Here is a 20067-nt window from a genome sequence, read left to right on the forward strand (position 1 = left end):
CCTATCTGTACACTTCACGCCTTGTTTTTAAGTCTCCTTGCTGATTATAACACACAGATTATACTCCTCAGGGGGGAGGAGAAGATGAGGAGACGGCCTGTACGAGTACAGAGGGGGGCATCCCATCAAATTTTCAACAAGCCCTGAAAGGGACATAACCTCTCTTTGTTGTGGGTGCAGTTGAACCTTTTCTGTTCTCCTCTTTTGCCAGGAAGATATGAGTGGCTGGAGTGTTTGATTCTATATATAACTGGTTGATGTCAGCTGGATGCCAAGCCCTTCGAAGAGGATCAGCCCCCCAGTTTGTCTCAGCACTAGGTACCATGCAGATCCCAGCACAAGGGTACAAACCATCCAGGACCAGGCAGGTCATCCCCACGCATAACTAACTCCTGAAGCCTCAGCTAAAGGGTTGACATCGCTTTTTATCTGCACAACAAAACGGTAGGGTAAGTGTATTGTTTCCTGAAATGTTTTGACATTGTCTGTCCTACAAACTGTCATGTACAAGACATTTATGTAACCTCTTGACTCCGCAACTTAAACGATGTTTATATTTTTACTTCGTCAGAAATGCACCTTCTTTAAAAATGCCAGAGGGATTAGTTTCATTCCTCAGATTCTTTGTTAGACTAGGAAATTTCAAAATGTGCCATTGCTGAAAACATAAACCGAGATGTAAATTAAAATTACTTAGGAATTTATATCCTATTATTAGTATAGTGAGTATATGTGAAAAGGCCTATACCACCGACACTGATTTTTGTGGAAGAATTTATGTAACCAACTTAAAGTCCATTCCTCTGAATCTTCTATCCATCAAAACATATCCTAACATCTGCCTGCGAGCATGAACTGCCAGTGCATTTTGCAGTGCAGTATTTCTCAGTCAGAAACCCCTGAATTCACTGTTCAGCCGTCCTAAACAGGCTGCTGGAAATGAAACTTGGCCAAACCGTGCGCGCTGGCTCGACAATATAAAAATGTGTTGTTTCTTTGCAGCAAGGAAAAATCGTATCAGAGAATCACAATGTTATCAGATTCTGCCCTGGCCAAAGAGAGGAAAGAGCAAGCATCAGCCATTATGGATGAAATACACAGAAATGGTATAGCACTGAACCCAGCTTACTGCATATGCAATGTCCTCCAGCCCTCCCTAATAAATTTTTTAATCATAGAGTTTAACTCTCTTACAGCTTTGTCTCTGGGTGTTTTGCCATAAATAATCTTGTGGGAGTATCATGCTGCCTATGGTAACTAATCCTTTTGTAGTTGCCTCTTTTCATTTGAAAGCTATTTTCAGATGAACAACTGCTGTGGAGGAATGAAGTAATCTAACAGCTGATGTACATTCTGCTAGGATAGCCTTTCAGAACATTATTTGGGGTTAATAACATGACTTCATTCCACTTTAAAAGGCTATCATCTAAGAAACAATGATCTGTACCCCCTTCTTTTTTTCTCTCTCTGTTTCACTCTGCTTTTTTATCTAAATGATAAAATTTTTGAAACAAAAGTTTACATCTCTGTTCTTCTCAAATCTTGTCTTTGTAACTAACACATTTTACTAGCATTTGGCATTCTCTCTAAAGCACAGCCACCAATTAATCTTATTTGACAGAAATTTTGCTTCCCTGTAGTTGCAATGATGAAAATGCAGGCACTTATTGGAAGGTTGTTTGATTTTCTAAAACAGGTTCTTGAAGTTATGCTTCTAGCATGACGCCTTAAGAAGCAATTATCTCAGCTGGGAATACAGATCTGCTTGGCTTTCATGAGGCATGTGCTGGATGCTTTTGGAGAGCCTTCCAATCCTGGCCATGAAGCCTTTTTTACCATCCACATAAAAGATCAATTTTCTAAAAGTGACAAACACCCCACAAAGCCTCACTGCACCCACAGGGAGCTGCGTTAGTATTTAGAATTTATGAAAGTTATGCCACTTTCATGGGATGAAATGCTGAACATTGAATTCCAGTTTTCCAAATCTTTCCAGTGGGCTTTTGTTTCAAAGAATTTGTGGATGGTTTCTGCACTCACTCGATGACCACTGTGATTGCATGAAGAGTAGAGTGAGAGAGTTAAGAATTTTTAGAACAAGAAGCTACAAATTCACCTGCTCCTATTCCTTCTGGTATTTCCAGAAGTTTTATTCTGAAGTTTCTGTTGCTAAGCAAATACCTCTTTCCTATTTCCATTCTCCACTGAACACGCACTCAAATCTGAAAGCCAGGCTGTCCTTCCAGATGTCATTACAACCCCTTTTTTTTGTTTGTTTGTTTGTTTTGGGGTTTTTTGTGTTGTTTTGTTTTGTTTTTGTGGTTTTGGTGTTTGTTTTTTTTTTTTTTTTTTTTTTTTTTTTTTTTTTTTTTTTTTTTTTTTTTTTTTTTTTGTGGTATTGTAAAGCACCACATGTGCCTGAAATAGCCTGTAAGCTCTTCAGGGCAAAAGGGAAAAAAAAAAAAAAAGTCTTTCATATGTTTGTTTGGAACCAGGCATTTCACATGGTAAATGTTGCTACTATTCATAGCAGTAGTAATAAATGTAGCATAGAGCCCTTGAAACCATTGGCGTATTTGGATAATCTGTGCTGATGCTTAACATTTGCCTCACATAATCTTCCTTTTTATTATTTACGTATTATCAGATTTGCTGTCAAGATTCATAGAGTTATGGCAGCTTATCCTGCAAGATATGCTGTGATATGTGGCCACTGAAGGCAATTCCAGCTCCTAGAAAAATGCTATTTTTGCCTCTTCTTTGGATGCCAGGGATATTTAAATGTTAAAAAAAATGGAAGTCCATGAAATGAGTGTGATAAGAGACTGAAATTTATAACTGTACAAGCTCAGTGAAGCCAGATAGAAAACAGAAGGATAACCAAAGCTGTGATGACACAAGGTTTAAGCCAGCTCTTAGGAACCAAACCTGGACAAGCCTTGGAAAAACCAAGGAGAAATCTGGCATTTAATTGGCTAGATTCAGCCCAACTAATTTTTGACATTTTGTTTTGCCTGGAATTGTTAATTCAATGCGCTTAATTTGAGATCTAGAAGGTGAAGTGCTGTCTTTCTGGGCTTGGAATCGCTATTCCAAATGACAGTCCCACAACTGGTAACTACATCCGAATTAAATGTACAGTTCCTGCCAGTCCCACAGGCCTGTGAAGCCTCCACTGCTAACACAGGTACACAATAACAGAAGGCTCTGGAACATAAACCCTAGCACCTTGGAATGGTGCAAGCATTCCTACTCCATTTTTATTTCATACCCATTCTATTATAATGCTTTCAGGTAAACAGTGACTCTCCACTTCCTTGTTAAAAGATATTCATAGCAGAAAGAGTTGTTGGTAAACTCCAAAACAGCCAAGTCTTTTGTCAGTGGCTGAGATCACCAGTCTCTGGGCAAGAAGACTGAAAGCCCACCTCTGCTGTTGGCTTGTGGGACATGACTTTGTCCCATTTTTCAGAGGAAATGGACACATCCTAAAATGCTGCAGGAATAGATACCAACTTCAAACCTCTGTACAGTCTCAAAGAGAAACTGCATGAGTAGATCAGTGGGTGCATACAGCGACCTCCTCAAGCCCTTGGTTCGTCACAGGCAGATTGGAATAATCAGAATATTTCTAAGACTGCTCGGTAAAGGTAAACTTGGAAGTAAATATGTATGTTTAAGGAAGCCCTTGGAGTTCATCACTTAAATCCCACGTCCAGTTCTATATTACTTCTTAAATGTATTCTTCAGTATTTACATGATTAACTGTCCTTCCTGATGCAGTTAGAAATCTTATTTCTGATGCTACAACAAACACACTTTCTAATATTTATTATTAAAGTTTATACCATCCAGATTAAGGTATTTAGAAGATTGTAAACTGAAGGATTAAGGGAATATTAGGTAATGAATGCAGGAGGAACTATATAAATCATATTTAAATATAATCTACTGTGATTTTAAGCAGAGGACAATAAGAACTTGGCAGGAACAAATTAAAGATATGAAGCTAAAATGTTAAGATTAGGATTAAACTATGAATTAAACTTTCAATATTATTTTACAACGTTCATCTAATAATGACAATAATGTTCCCTTTCTATCATCCCCTAAATTCTCCATCACATTATCTGCACTGACACTGAAACTATCCTTAGACACATCATAAAGCTAGACAGATGATTAGATTCTAGTTGGCAAGGAATTCATATGAACTTTACACTTAGGATTTTGGGATGCTGCCTGGATACACAACAGCACACAACAGTGGGTTACAAAGTAGCTTGGAGCCTTCAGTTAACATTAACAAGAACAGTGTGTATGTAAGTGAACAACAAGGCCCAAAATAGATAACACCCAGTGTCCCAGAAGAATCCCAAGTGCTTTGGACAGAGCTCTGCAGTTGCCTTGGCTCCCAGGTCTCTGAGGATGTGCACGCTCCCCATTCTGTGTGCAAAGAGCAAAAGCTTTTCTGTGTAAAAATGTTGCTGATTTGTGGGGTGAATATCTTCCTTCTTACTAACACAAAAGCATCCAGCAGTCTCTACCGCTGCAATCATCTTGAGAAAGGATAGAATCAAAATATGACTTGAGGTCGAAGTTTGAGGCCATGGGCCAAGAACCAGCACAGTCATCTCCATGGCAGAGCCAAAATCCCACCACTATCAGTCACTGATAGGGCCACACTGGGCAAGCTGAGTCGTTTTCTTCCATGTTAAGAACTCTCTGTTTTGTAACCAGCTCTTAAACAACAGGAGGTTGTTAGGATTCTTTGCACACACTATTTTTAAAGCAGAAGTGCACAGTCCAGCTCATGATTCAGTTAACTTGCCCTTGTTCCACTGAAATCCGCTGCAAACATTCAATTGAAATTGGTATGGACAGAAATGGATCAGTGATGCACTCCAGGGCCCATCAACTTGTTTGATTTACTACGTGGAAAACTTTTGTCCGTCCAGCTTCAGCTAAATATTTAATATACCTGTCTCCATTAAGTTTTCCTAAATGTCAGCACATCACATTGTTTTTCCAATATAAAGTTACTAGGAGACACATGCCAGGCTGAACATGCCATTTACTCAAAACAAAACCCTTCACATGCAATATTGACTTTGGCATTAGGTACCTTCCACAGTTAATTAATTTGTAATGTTAATTTTAAACTGGGCCTCCTGTCTGCTTACCCTGATAGCAGGAAATGTACTATGTATAATTTGTCCTCATTTCATTTTAATGTATTAAAATACACGTCAAAGTTCAATATTTTAAATCCTGGAGACCATAAGAATATGTGAAGCATAGAATGTCCTATTACTGTCATATTTCTTAAATTATGCAACATTTCAAGGAAAAACAAAAAGAAAAAAAAGAAAATTGTTTCTTCAGTGTTTAGGGTTTTGTATTCTAAGGTTTAAGTTCTATCTCTAGCATTCAGTGAGAGTTCAGTCACTAAGCAATAGCTTGCTCAGTGCTGCCAGCATCCCAGCTTCCAGAACACCACCGTGAAGATGACCATAGGAATTCTGACATTCAGAATTCTTTGTTTACAATCCTGATTGATCTCCCCTTCCCTTGCTTATGCATTCTCCTTTGCAAATTCCACAGGCTGTGAATAAAGACATAGAAGAAATTTCCCCAAGTATTGAATAAAGAAATATGCATCCAATACTTCAGTTTCCTCTTAGAGGGAATAAACCCCAAAATGTCCTAAGTAAATCAGTTCCTAGAAGCATGTTGTAATTCTTTGTTAGGACTCTCATTTTCCACACCTTGAGCTTTATTTTGAAAGTTAGTTTAAAAACAGTATTTAATAGAGACTGGCAGGTATGTTTAAAAGGGCTTGTCTCTTATCTGTCCAATGCAGGACACGGAAAGTGAACTGAAAGCTTGGTGTGGGAACCCAGGATCAGAAGGAATTCTGTTCCCAGTTTCAGCCTGCTATTAATATAGTCACTAGGACACTAATGATCTGATCTTGATAACAGCTAATTTGGAGCTTGAGCTGCTTGTCATCTTTGAAAATACAGGTTTGCAGTGTTCAATAATCTCCCCCAAAATTCTAGAAGAAGGCTTAATTTCACTAACACCATGTGACCCCGTGCTATGTGTTAGCTAAACACGCATGAACGAGTCGTTGGATTTCAGGTGCAGAGCATGGAATCTCAGACATTTAGGACAAACAGAGGTTTGTACTTACCCCTTCCATTGCAGCCTCCCCCAGCCTGAACCTTGGGAAAAAGGTCAGCACTCCCAGAGATATCATGGTGGAGGAATTGTCGACGCTCAGCAACAGAGGGGCCCGGCTCTTCAAGCGGCGCCAGCGGAGATCTGACAAATACACGTATGAAAATTACCATTACGTGGCAAACAAGCCGAGAAACGTGAGCATTTTGTAATTGTTTCTTAGTGATTCTGCGTCGGGGTCCTTTGGTGCTCATGATATGCGTTGTGTATGATTCACTTGTAGTTTCAGGAAACAGAAAAGCAAAATCCTAGAGTGAGGCTAAGAAGAAGTGAGCCGATTGCATTTTATTAATTGAGATCCTATAGACAAATAAAAAAACAAATATACATTTCTTTTTATATGGTATAGGTATTTCCAACATCTTTGATTACTTGCTCAATGAAAGTTAAATTACACTGGGATAAAATGGGATCAAGTTTGAGCTTTGATAAATCTGCCTTTTAAAAATAAATCTGCACAAAAGAAATCCCATATAAAAAAATCTGAGTAACTCCACTGAGCACCCATGATTATTATTAAACACTATTATTAAAAGCCCATCTATGAATTCTCCCCCCCAGTTCTCCCTCTACTATTAGAAGCTACACAGATAAATTCTGAGCACACCATCAATCTTGTCAGAATTCTGTACACAATTCCATGATTTTGCTACACTCTGACAGATCCATTTCCCTCTAGTCCACCTTTCCCCCCCCAAACCACAGAGTACACATGGTTTACTCAGTATGACATTCCAACGCGTGAAAAAACAATGCCTTTGGCTCCTGTTCCCTCCCTTAAATGTCTATTTAGCACTGCTGGTAGTGTCTGCATCATCTTTAGCATTCTGCCTGCCAAAGTTAATCTTTCTAATATACTTCAGAATGACTAGAAAACATTCTGCCTTGATCTTTTTTTGTTGTTGTTTCCAATTTAAACAAGTGTTGTTTGTTTGCTTTCCTACTCCAAGAAACTCGTACTCTAAATCAGTCTATATTTAAATTGCTTTTAGCCTATGTGTCATAGCTAAAATAAGATGCTGACTTCTTATGAGACTCTAATTCTATATTTATGCAACAATGATTAAGCCTTCAGATGTTTCCTTAGAACCGATATCCCAATAGGAGGGTGGAAAATAACAGCATATCATGAATCTCCAGAAAGTGACCTGCACTGAAATTGTTATTTCTACTACAAATAAAGGAAAAGACAATCCCAAACAAAAGCAGTTCAACAAATGCGGCAAGTTTTCAACTGATAGTGGAAGAGATGCTTTGAAGAATCAATGCTTTGAAACTCAAAGGGCTCAAACTTGCCAGATTTCTTGACCCTTTGGGTAGCATGGGTGCTCTGCCTGGCCCAGAACAGCTTCTAGTGTCTATTGAAGGAAAAACTGCTCATTTTGGGTTACTTAGACAATGTAAGTGTGAAAGGAATACTCTAGCAAACAGCAGGACAGTGTGCACTGGGAATCAGACCCGGGCTGTAACCAGGAGCATTACTGCAGCCTCCCCAGAGAACGTCATGCCTCAAGTGCTGTTTCTTTCTGTCTGAATGCAGCGTGGAGAGCCCATCCAGAGTGTCAGGATGGATGGCCTCAGTGTGGAAGGGATTCCCCAGCATGCCCCAATGACACCTCCCAACACACCTGACCCCCGGAGCCCTCCACACCCTGACAACATCGCCCCAGGTAATGCGTGAGCCTGCAGACACTAAACACATTGTCTATTTCACAGCAAAGGAATGACCATTTTTAAGGCAGTATCTTCAACAAGAATTTGTTAATGGAGTAATATTAGAAACAGACACGTTTGAGTCAGGTAACTGATCAGAACTTCTCCCAGAAATGTAAAGCAATGCTCTTAGTCACTTGTGCTCATTGTTAAAGATCTGATGCACCTTTCCTAAATGAAAACGTATCTTAATATCAAGAGAGACTGCTCCTATATATACAGGTCTTAAAAACATTGAGAAAGAGATCCTCTGATTTAAAACCACATTAATATACTGATTTTTCTTTGCCAAATCATTGTTTCCAGTATGCAACATCCTCCTCAAGTCAGCAAGCTATTCATTGCAGTTTAATTATCCATAAATGTAAATCTGAAGCCCCTAAGTTTTGCTAGAACCCTTTAGAGAGGAGTAACTTTAAAAGGAATTTGCCGCTGGCTGCATAAACTGTTCTTTTTTAAATCTCTAACTGTGAGGGTACTGTTGGCTTCATTTAAAGGAGTGAGTTACAAGAAGGCCTTATTTTGTATTCTTTAAAGACTAGAGAAGGCTAATTTGTTTTAATTAATTTATTCAGTGATATAGCCCTCCTTCCTGTTTATGAATTATCCATGAGCAGGCCGTGGTTTTTACAAATTCATTCTTTGTTCAGAATGACTCAATGCATGTTTTGTGCAGACCTTTTCCAGTCCATGTAAACTAGGTCAGTCCTGCTCTGCTGGTGACTGCTGAGGCTCTGTGCATCCTTTGGCCAAACACAATGCAAACGGAGGTAATTCCCATTGCTAAGACATGATATAAATCTTCAAGCATTTCTTCAGGCAAAAAAGGTCTGGTAGGAGTAGATATTAAGCCACAGGGAGGTTTAAGCCTATAGAATGAAATAGCATTCATTTAAAGACCTAGATGTGGATATACTTGTGGAAAATTTCACTCAAAGAGGTAGAATTATCTTACTTTTAATCAACAGTCTGTTTTAAAAATCTTTTTGTTAATCTACCCCAAGGACTATGTAGGTACTCTCTGGTTTCAAACAAATGCTTACAATAGAGACAAATTTATAAAACGCCAAAATAAACTCAGCCTCAAAAGAAGCTGGGATACTTTGGAGCAGTTATTTATCCAAAAGGCTACAGATTTCCCCTGCCAGGTCTCTGTTTCTGTGTAGCTGTGGCCTGGTGACATGACCCAACTGTCCATTTTAGGTCACTGAGTAATTCTGCTGTGTTGGTTTCTGCTGACAGGATGGTGGCAAGGAAGCAGAAAACACAAAGAACTGTGATAATTATTTTACCTTGATCACATTGCAGGATATTCTGGACCACTGAAAGAAATTCCTCCTGAAAAGTTCAACACTACTGCTGTGCCAAAGTATTACCAGTCTCCCTGGATAGAAGCCATTAGGGATGATCCAGAACTGCTGGAAGCTTTATATCCTAAACTTTTTACACCTGAAGCAAAGCCGGAACTGCCTGACTACAGGAGCTTTAACAGGTAATCCTGAATGAACACTGAATTTTACTGACCAGAGGAATATTACTGTGAAATAAAATGTTTCCACCAGCTTTAAAAACCCTACCACCTGTGTTTGCAAGCAAAAGCATAAAAATGAACACACACAGCAATTGCAAGTGCTAAACACGAGCATTAAGAAGCAAATTAGTCTATCTCTAAAGAACAGGAACTCAAACTGTAGAACTAGGAATAGAAGATAAATTGCTAAAAATGTTGAAAGAAAGAAAGTATCAGAATCCAGTGCCCAGAGAAGTTGTGGATGCCCATTGCTGGAGGTGCTCAAGGCCAGGCTGGACGAAGCTCTGAGCAACCAGGTTTAGTGAAAGGTCTCCCCACCCATGGCAGGCAGGTTGGAACTAAATAATCTTTAAGGGCCCTCCCAACACCAACCATTCTATGATTCTGTGATTCAGTGTACTCAATAAATGGGAAATAAGAGCTTCAGATTCATTTGAGGGTGCCTGTTGTTGACTTCAATAGGTACGGTATCATCAGATCTCTCAGTCAGAACTTTGTTTCTAAGCTGTATAATGCAAAGCACTCTCTTTCTGTTCTTTTTTTAATATAGCTCACATGGCTTTGTTTCAGCCAATGATAGTGGAATGAACTTTATCCCACAGCCAATCCCTCACACTAAATAGCCAGAAGATTTCCTGTTTTATTACAGTATAACATTTTTTTATATATTTGACAACCTTCAGCAACAAATTAACAGATTAAATTTTGCTTTATCTACATAGCGACTAATGTATCGTGGCTTTCGGTAGAAATTCTAGCTATATGGAGAACACTGGGTTTTTAAAGCTTTACAGAAAATTCCTACTCATGTCTTTTGCTTTCTTTCGTTCCATTTACACTGTTTTTATTTAGTTAAGTAATAGACAACCCTGCTGAGTGCCAGACAGCTGAGCCAAACCAAAAGCCCTCCTCAAAAGGTCAGACAGCAATCTATTGAGAAACAAAATTGTTCATGGCAATACAAGCTCAGAGAAGAATACCACAAACATCACTTGTGCTCCTGATGTTGACGTGGGCCTCAACTATGAGTGCAAGGACTAAAACATTACACAATTCAACATCAAAATTGGCCCTGCAGACACTGCATTAGTTCTGATTTCCTAGCAGCAATATACACTGCCATGTTAATAACTGAGTCTGTGTGGCACACTCTTCTCGGCAGACAAAACAGCAAATGCAAGTCAGAGATGTGCCACAGCTGCCAACATCAGAACAGTAACAGCACAGTTTATGCACTGTGCTTATTGTAACCTAAAAAAACATAAATTAAAAAAAAAAACAACAACAACAACAACAAAACAAACTAAAGAGCTCCAAAAAAAATGCTGAAGACACAAATACATGGAGACAGAATCAGTTCTCCCTCTCACAAGAGGTGCTAGTCATTACTGTGAAGGACAGCATCATCAGACAGGGCACAGAGACTCCATTAACAGGGATATGTGGTCTGGAGATGGTGTCTGATGGAGTCTTTGTGGCTTTTAAGGCTGTCTCTGTGACCCTGTGTTCTGTTAGCTGCCCTCTTTACAACACTAACTATTCGGCTTTCTTTCTCTATGGAGTTCCTCTATGTATGACACGGCAGAACCCTGGCTGACCACAGTCTGAATTTCTTGAACATGTGTGCATTCCTTTAAAGAAAAAGTCAATATTCTCTCTTGCAACTGCCATAAGTTTGGCACATAAATCCAGATACAAACTGTGAAACAGCTAAATTCAAACCAAAAATATATAAACGTAGCCCACCACAACTCTTCTTCTCATGAAAAAAACCCGATATGCAATAGAAAAGGATGCCTGGTGGCCACAGAAAAGCTGTTACATGTTACAGTCAAGACTTACGCTTTCTAGCAGCTTCAAAAGGAATTTGAGAATTTGAAAAATTAAAATTCGAGATACTCATCTCTTGGGGAGGATTTTACAGTCATGACTTAGATGTCTACACTCCTAAAAATGCACAGGAGAGAGCATCTGATGATCGGATTTAAGCAGCGCACTGCCATGCCAAGCTATCCAACAGAAGAACAGTAACTGGACTTCTGTGTCTAGATCCTACTAAGTCATTCTGTGCATCTAGGTCACAGCATCCTGGGATTGCTAATTGCAGTCTTGGAGAGAAAGCAACTGATAGCGTATTAAACAATTAAAGTGTGATATATTAGCACCATTTTGTTATCAGCGAGGATATCTATCCAGGCTTTCCACCGTGCTTCATCATCCAGTAAAGTGCCTCTGTGTTAGTTCTCCTGCAAAGCGATGCTACAGTCACCATTAGTCAGGAGGGGTGTGGTTAACAGCAAGTGTGAGCCACAGGATTCCCGAGGGAAATGGGCCCCACATCCTTCCCGGTTCATTTACTAGCATCTGCGGAAATGGCACTCAGACTTTACAAACCATTTCAGGCTCCTTTCAGCTTTCCTTGTTACACAACAAACGGGAAAAGCAGCACAACCTGGGCAGGTACGGAGGTCAGATATGCTGGAACTGAGGCACACGTTCACAGCTTAAAGGTATCTTCAGCACTAAACAGCAGCCCGATTTTTTTCCCCACTGTCCAGCGGTGAAAAGGTGACTCTGGACCCTGCAGCTGTGCATTTTTTATGACACTAAGGAATTTTTAAAAACAAATAGGGGATCCATAGAGGTATTTTTTTGGATCTAACATTCATTTTAAGCCGCAGGGACCTTGCAGTGCTGGCAGGTGACTGGAGGAAGGGCTGTGGCAGCAGATGTCAGGAGGGTTTGCGCTATGAGGCAGGACTGCCTGTGAGACAAGCGGCCGTGCTCCGACAGCACAGGCTGGGCAGAGGGCAGCGGGGCTCAGAGGGGCTCTGAACACACTCTGTACACCAGGCTACCCCTTCTCCTGCTCAGAGATAAAAGCAATCTGTACTGGCAGAGAAAAGCAGCAGAACAGACCATGCCATCTGGCTTGTCTTGGAGATTCATTCCGATTAGGATTGAAGAAGCATTTACTAGTGGAAAAAATTTCTTGTCTCTCTTACCAGTGTGGAAGCACCAAGCACTGAATCTGTGAGAAAGCAGCACGAATCTGCATTTGCTAAAGGGTTTATGATATTACTCAAATTAGTACCTTTATTCCATCTGCTTTCTTGGAGCTGGATAAAATGTCAAAGGTAGGATTATGAGTAACATACAAAGCACCACATCTTACTCACATAGGACAAGCAAGTCAGACTAGTTCTGCCTCTCCTGCCAGATAAATTCTCACTCAGCTTTCTCAATTCCCAAAGACGAGTCTTTCAAAAGCACTACAGGAATTCAGTCCATCTGGACTGGGCTCTGTTTTCATTGACTCTTGGATTCTGAAATCTATTATAAAATGCTAAGATCCAGAGTCTCACAGGAATTTTGGGTGCTAACTTGCAGTGATGTGAGATTAGTGGGAGCTGGGTGCTTAGCCAGTTCCTTAGCACCCAAATACCTCTGTGAAATTAGCATTAGCTCTTGCACTAAGCTCCCATGAAGCTCTGAGCGTTTTGCAGGGTCAGATTCTTTGCTCCTATGTCTTTTTTTTTTTTTTTTTTTTTTTTTTTACAGAAGTAACAGTAAGCAAAATGTTCTATGAATGATGGTCCCATTTTAAAATGTGAAACTCACATTTTTTGTGATTATGTAACCAAAGGTGCTAATCCAATGCAGTTAAAACACTTCTTCAGACTCTCCCAAATCATTAGCTACAAGCAATCTCCTATGTTGAGATAATATAATGTTCAATAAGCAAGATCGAGGGTAAAACATTTAAAAAGAATCCTGTTAAAATGACAGCTAAAATAAATATGATTATGCCTGCTATTAAATCAAGCACCTACTTTTTAGGAATATGCAAAGTGAATATTAAACAATCTGTTACACTTCCTGGTGCTATTTCCTACGGCTCTGAAGCAGCATTTCCGCCCCTATTATGAGCAATGACTACTGGAATTTTTTAAGCATGAGATTTAGGCTTCCATACAGTGAATCAGAGCTCAAGGAGCAACAGCTGATGAGCACACAACAGAGGTCATTACAACACTACGCTGTCAGACAAGTTATTGCTCAGAAGAACATATTTACTGCTGCTGTAAAGGAAAATCAACATCTCTTAGCCAATTACTGCAGTCTCCTTTCTGTCAATCACCATGTGCCCCTGCCTACAAGGCAGGAATGCAGAGCTCTCTGAGGCCAGACTTTGTATAGCCACTACAGGGGGGATTTTGTCACAAAAGATACTTGAATTTTCAAAGAAAGCCCTTCTGTTTCTGCCACATACAGGAACATGCTCTATTTAAAACCCAAAAATACTACAAAGAGGATGTTTTAGCCAACAGAATTGTTTTGCAGTTTATACAACTATTATAAATCTGTTTATTTTTATTATCCCTTTAATATACATACAAATGATAACTAAACATCACAACGATGTGAGAATGTGTGTGGTAATTAGGGCAGCAATTATAACAATATTTATTACCCGGTGAGATGTAGATGGCTCCATTCACTCTGTGCCAATTACCAAGCAATTATTTTTAATCAGGACCATACGGTAACCGTGTTGACATTGTGACCTAGAAGACAGCTTCACAAGAAAAGTGTGATACCACAGGCTGGATACCAACTTTGGATTAACAATTTCCTTTGACCTCAAGAGAGTTTAATGCCTGGGCTGGCTGCTGCTGCTGCAATATCTTGTCTTATCATCATCTGAGACACATTTTTTGAGCTTAATCCAAAGCAATGCTCTTCTCATAGTGAAGGTGCATGCCCAGAGCTTGCATGATTTTTCATATCTCCCAGGATTGATGCTTTGGAATTAACACCATCCCCTTCAACAAATGCTGCTTATACCAAAATGCAGTGAATCATCCATGTAATGACAGAGCAGCACCATTTCTTTTATGTCACAGATTCATTTTTCTGAACTAATCTCTTATTTTTGTGTATGTGTACTTAATTCTTGGTACAAAACGTAGGGGGTTTATCCTGCCGAAAATCTTAGACAGATTTTCAAATGATCTCTTTTAGTTTCTGTTGGTATTAATTTCTCTGGGCTTCTGTCTCAGGGAGGGTTTCCTCACCTGAGGTTTAAGTGGTTTAAAGTCCTTGGCCCTCTAAAAGCCCCGAGTCACGTCGGTATATAAATTCAGAGTCCTCAAGGTCTGTTTTCAGGTTTCTCGTGGTGTTTATTATTTGGTATCTCAGAATTTTCTCTGCTCCCAGCCGAGGTCTGGACAGCAGCTGGGACACGAGGGGACTGCCCACAGATGGGATGTCCCCTAACATTTATACAGAAAACTACGTGTTGGTTATTTACTATTTTGTGCCAATGCCCAGTGCCCACACTAAAAGTGTCATTTCTACTTTGCTCCAATCCACTCTGACTACTTTGTGCCATCAACACCCCAAAAGATGGAGGACGAGGAAGAAGAAGTACATGAGGCACCACCCAAATTCCACCACCTTGTCCCCATTTACCTCTATTCTATAAACCCTAAAACTACTGAATTCTGTATCTTCTACTGTGCTAAACTACTGTTTTCACATCCTGGTGGTTTGTAATTCCTCTCTCTGTGTCAGGAGCCTCTCCCATGGACTAAAATCAAACCCGGTGTTTTCCTGGGCTCTGTGCCAAGGTCTCTGAGCCCCTGGACCGGCTCCACACCCCCTGTCCAGGGCTCAAATTCCCTTCCTCGGGTCCCAGGCCATCCAAGGGGATGTCCTGGACTCCAACACTTCTGCTATAATACCTGGGCACACTGGAAATGTATTCTATCAGATCTGTTTTTCTGTACCACACACAAAATATACCAAGGCTGGTGAAATTCTGTTTCAACAAAAATTCATTTTCCCATACCATTACATGTCTGGTTTTGAAGAAGTCAGGTGCTTTGTGCAGTTTAAAAATCTGACACTCTTCAGTGGCTAGAATATATCCCAGCAAAGTTATGCAGCTGATCAAAATGCAGAGCACATACCACAGTCTGTTTGTACAAAGGAGGTTGGAAGAAGTGACAGGAAAACTCAATTTTTTTAGGGTTTTTTTTCAGTCTGAAACCTGTGTATACAGAAGATCAGGGGAGGTGTTTGGAAATACTGTTGTTTTAAAGTGTTTGCAAATACATGTAACAGTCAGCTCCAGCTTAGTATTCCTTATCTTTCAGTTTCTCAGGCTTACTGCCTGAGGGAAAATTTACATTTAAATAACATGAAAAATGCTGGCTGAACAGTGTTTCAAGGTTTAGTTACATAAACATTTTCTTCAGAAACAAAGCTGGTGTATCAAGTCCTCACCCATTCCCTCCCTTCCAGAGACTGTTGTCTTTGGCTGTTCCTTTCTGCTTCACTCATTAAGCTCCACTCCTCACTCCTCTTCACTTGTATCGCTACAATTGTTGAAGCATACTGACATAACCTAGACTGCTCAAATAATTTGGATTTTGAAGTGCTCCTTTGTTTGAAGGGTCTCTGTTTAACCCAGATCACAGAAGTGACCCAAGGTTATAGCACAACCCACATACATTCTAACTAGTACAACGATATGGTGCTGAAACACAGCTCGGTGGGAGGAACAAGCAGCTGAGGAGAGGAGAAAATGGGGTGAGAAGTTTCTGAACTAATTACTTGCTAGAGAGAAGGTGTTGAGCTACAGTTTCAGACTTATCAACTTATCACCAACAAAGTAAGTTTAGTAACTGTGACTCACCAGTTACAGGGTTTTCTTTTTCTCTCTGGTTTTTCCATCCATTTGAATTTTAAAAAAGGCTTCAAGCTTTATCTAAGGGGAAATTAATCAGATCTGAAAGAGAATTTCCCAGAAAAACAAACAGACTGCTTTTCTCCAAAGCTTGAATATGTAAACAAGAAATTGGAACAAAAATCTGTTCTTTTCACCTTCTGGGAGAAAAAGAAAACAGGTGTTTTTAAAATCACATTTAACTTTTATTTCTCTGATACCTACAGAGTTGCCACTCCCTTTGGGGGTTTTGAGAGAGCATCAAAGCTGGTTAAATTCAAGGTGCCAGATTATAATATGCTGATGCTAAACGATCCCAGATTCATGATCCTTGCAAACCCTCTTGCTGCCAGAAGATCCTTCAACAGGACTCCCAAAGGATGGACGTCCGAGAATATCCCTGTAGTGTTCATCCAGCCTGCAGAATCCAACACCGTTCCAGAAACAGAGGACCTGTGAGAGAGGCTGCATTCTACGTGGCACGAAATGCTGACAGCTGCACATCTGCCTATTTTTGGTCCAAATATTGCTAAAGGCTACTGACAAAATTTGTCCTTGGAAGCTGGAGTATAACTAATAATGTGGGATGCAGTGTCTCTTTTCTGGCACCCAGTTTCATCTGTAAACATGAGCTAAATAAAGTGACTTGGAAAGTATGACAGTGATATTTTCTATTTGCGTTTACATGTTCTTCTTTTACTTTCTGAAATCTCTGTATGTCATTTAAGAACAAGTGTACCAAGAAAAAAGAAGTGACACTACTCTCGAGGGACTTGATAGGTACTTTATAATTTACTCTCAAGTGACTTGATAATTTAGGGAAAACAACCAAGCAAACTCTGCACTCAATGCACCCCAAGTCCTGCCTGCTCAAGATAAGCTCTGACACATCAACCTTCTTCCCAAACCCTGCCTTTGGCCCACGGTAAGAATTGTTTCATTATTTCAGTGACATCAAGTTCAGGCTATTTTCCTCCTTTCTCAGCTGACTCTTCCTCAGCTGTTATGATGCACATAGTGCCTGCGTCACCCGGATTTGTTTACAGAAAACTCAGTAAATTTGGCAATGACAATGACAAGGATTACGTACTGGGATGAAAAAGTACAGAGGTATTTCCTGGATGTCTAGAATGTTCATATTATTCACAACTAAAAAGCCCAACAATGACTGGTTATGTCAAGCATACAAAAACCAAGCTCTGTTACCACAAATGCTTTTCTTATTAGAAAGAAATTTCATAGACATTTCCCCCTACGCCTATACTGGAACTTAAAAGCATGAGAGAGCTCTTGATAGACTGACAAGCTCTGATACTTTATAAATATCACTACATGTGTTTTTCAAATGTCATTTCAAGGCAGAAAGTAGTTGGCAAAGAAAATTTTGCCATCCATTTCCTTTAATTCTCTATGTCACCTGATTTACACAAATAAATGTACAGGTCCTGAAAAAATTTAGGAAATAAAGAAATAAAATTTTTAAAAAATCCACCTCATTGACTGGGAACACTTTCCTAACAAGGGATTAGTTTGGGGATCTTAACCGTGCACATTGCACAACCATTAAATGGACAGTGGCAAACCCACAAATTCTTCAAAATTAAAGATGAAAGACTAAAGAAAAATCTATGGTGAGGCGTAATGCAAACAAATTCTGGAGGAATCAGTATTTTATGAGCATTCATAAGGCTGTTTGAGGAGAAATATGAGAAAACTGGTGCACAGCACACACAGAGTGAGGACTGTGAAGAGGGGATAGGTCATTTTTACTGTATTCTCTGTAAAAACAACCTATACAGGCAGAACACGCCACCCTGCTTCTTACAGAGCACACGCAACAGCAGCGTTAGCTCCCCGTTTATCCGTGGGCCCACCGGAGCAGAACGGGCTGGGGAGGCCTCAGGTGTTTGAGAGGCGCCGAGTTTGCTTATGGATATGTTCAGGTGCTGGTGTGAGGAACAGAAATCCCCGGCAGTCCCTACGTTCTGACACTTCTCGAAGGAGCTGTGTCACCGCCAAGGCAGGAGCTCTGACTGCCCTCAGCTCGGGCATTAGCTGCAGTCATTAGCTGCCCTGTGCCTCCTGTCCCAGCTCTGCCAGCAGACAGCCCCAGGCGCAGCAGCCCACGGAAGAGGCTCCAGCCACACCGTTCCACCTTCCCGTCCTGAGCGGCCTGAGCCAAAGCCCCTGCTGGGGAGAGACCACGCTCAACTCCTGCACCGTGCCTGGGAAGGGTTTGGGAGGGCGCTAACTGGCAGAGACAGAGGGCTGGGCACCGTGCTAAGCATTCAACAGCACGCAGGAGCCAGTGCCAGTGTCCAGGAATGTTCCCTGGCGGCATCAGCCTGCATGGAGCCGCATTGTGCAAGTCCCACTGCAATAAACAGATCCCTCTGCCAAAAACCCAACTCGTTTGCCACAGAGGAATATCTCTTGGTAAGACTGGGAATTCAGAAGTCCACTCTTGGGTTTTAGGACCTGCACTCATTTCTTCAGACTGTTATTTTGCACTTGAAATGCATCCTATAACTAAAAGAAAGCTGCAGGGGGGCTTCCCAAGGCTTCTTTCAGCTGTAACAAATACAGCTGCAAGGACAGCTTGAATGGGAAAACCCGCAAGTAACAGATTTACACAAACAGAAACAAGCACAAGTTTATAAACATTTAGGGAAACGTGCTTTTAACCTCATGTACATTTTATCACAGGACTGGTATTTGCTTCAGAAAGAGAAGGGTATGGTGAGAAAGCAGATGTATGGCGAGAATAAGTATACAATAAAAATGCCTAAAAGTCTTAGTTTTCAAAGGCTTTTTTGCATCATTTTTATTTGCATTAAGGCACCCATTGCAGCAGTATAAAGGGATCTCAAAAGTTCATTTAAATGCTTTCACTAAAATTGTGTTGAGCAGAGAAAAATAGATTTGCTATTTATGTCTATACAAAATACCCTATGATCACAGTATGTAAAAAATAAGTAAGTGGTGTACACTTCTGAATAGCTCCATGACTATAAGGGATTTTTAAAACATACAAATCTTAAACCTTTCTTGACATAAAAAGTCAGGGTTCAAGATACTGTCTCCTCTGGAGGAAAAAAAATTAACCACATGCTCCCTTCTTAGAAGTCTGAAATATGTCAGCATGTCTTGGCTGCTTTCCCTCCTGCATGATCCATACAACTGACAATTGTGGAAAGAAATTATTATTCTATTGTCTCGAAGTATCCCTGTGTTTAAATTAATTTAATACACATTGTCTCAGTCAGAAGCAGGAAAAACACACTGGAGACAGAATTCTACTCGCAGTGAAATCAAACAAAGGTTTTGGCACTGCCCTCTGTGCAGACAGAACTTCTGCATGGTATTTATTTCATCACAAACATGTATTGGTAATCAGAATTTATACACTGTGTTCAGCCTCAGAATGGATATTTCGGATTACAGAGCTGGACCCAACTATACAGGTATTTAGTTCTGCATTTTACATAAGGTGAAGTACTAACAACCCTAATCATGCCTTAGGAATACTCTGGGAAACTGCATGGAAATACAGGGGGAAATGAGCCCACACCTTATTAGATCTCTTTTAAATAGAATGTGATAAAATGTACATGATGAGGAAATTATTTTCAGACCAGACATGACTAATCTGTACTTTACCTCAGCTCTTACTAACCAGCACAAAATATTCTGGGCAGCACCTAAACCAGGAGGATAAAACAGACTTCCTGAAATACATTAAGACTGTGGAGCGTAAATCCCCATATATGTTAGATGAGAATTTCTCATTGTGAGGCCCATAAATTATAAGTAGACTAGACAGAAACACCAGAGAAGATCCCTATAA

General features: G+C 40.2%; 1 protein-coding gene across 2 annotated transcripts; it reads left to right on the top strand.

The window, feature by feature from the left end:
• The first annotated feature begins 282 nt into the window (after positions 1-282).
• Positions 283-16876, top strand: MYOZ2 (myozenin 2). Of its 2 annotated transcripts, XM_066318426.1 has the most exons (6): positions 283-449; positions 1003-1106; positions 6211-6380; positions 7784-7913; positions 9265-9448; positions 16448-16876. In XM_066318426.1, exons 2-6 carry the CDS (start codon positions 1031-1033, stop codon positions 16677-16679), a joined length of 792 nt encoding a protein of 263 aa, XP_066174523.1. In that variant the 5' UTR covers positions 283-449; positions 1003-1030; the 3' UTR covers positions 16680-16876. The 2 variants fall into 2 exon arrangements, with proteins under 2 accessions (XP_066174523.1, XP_066174525.1); XM_066318428.1 differs by lacking the exon at positions 1003-1106 and having other exon boundaries at positions 284-449.
• The last annotated feature ends 3191 nt before the right edge of the window (positions 16877-20067 follow it).

This window comes from Sylvia atricapilla, chromosome 4 (assembly GCF_009819655.1).
Source record: "Sylvia atricapilla isolate bSylAtr1 chromosome 4, bSylAtr1.pri, whole genome shotgun sequence".
Taxonomy (NCBI): Eukaryota; Metazoa; Chordata; class Aves; order Passeriformes; family Sylviidae; genus Sylvia; species Sylvia atricapilla.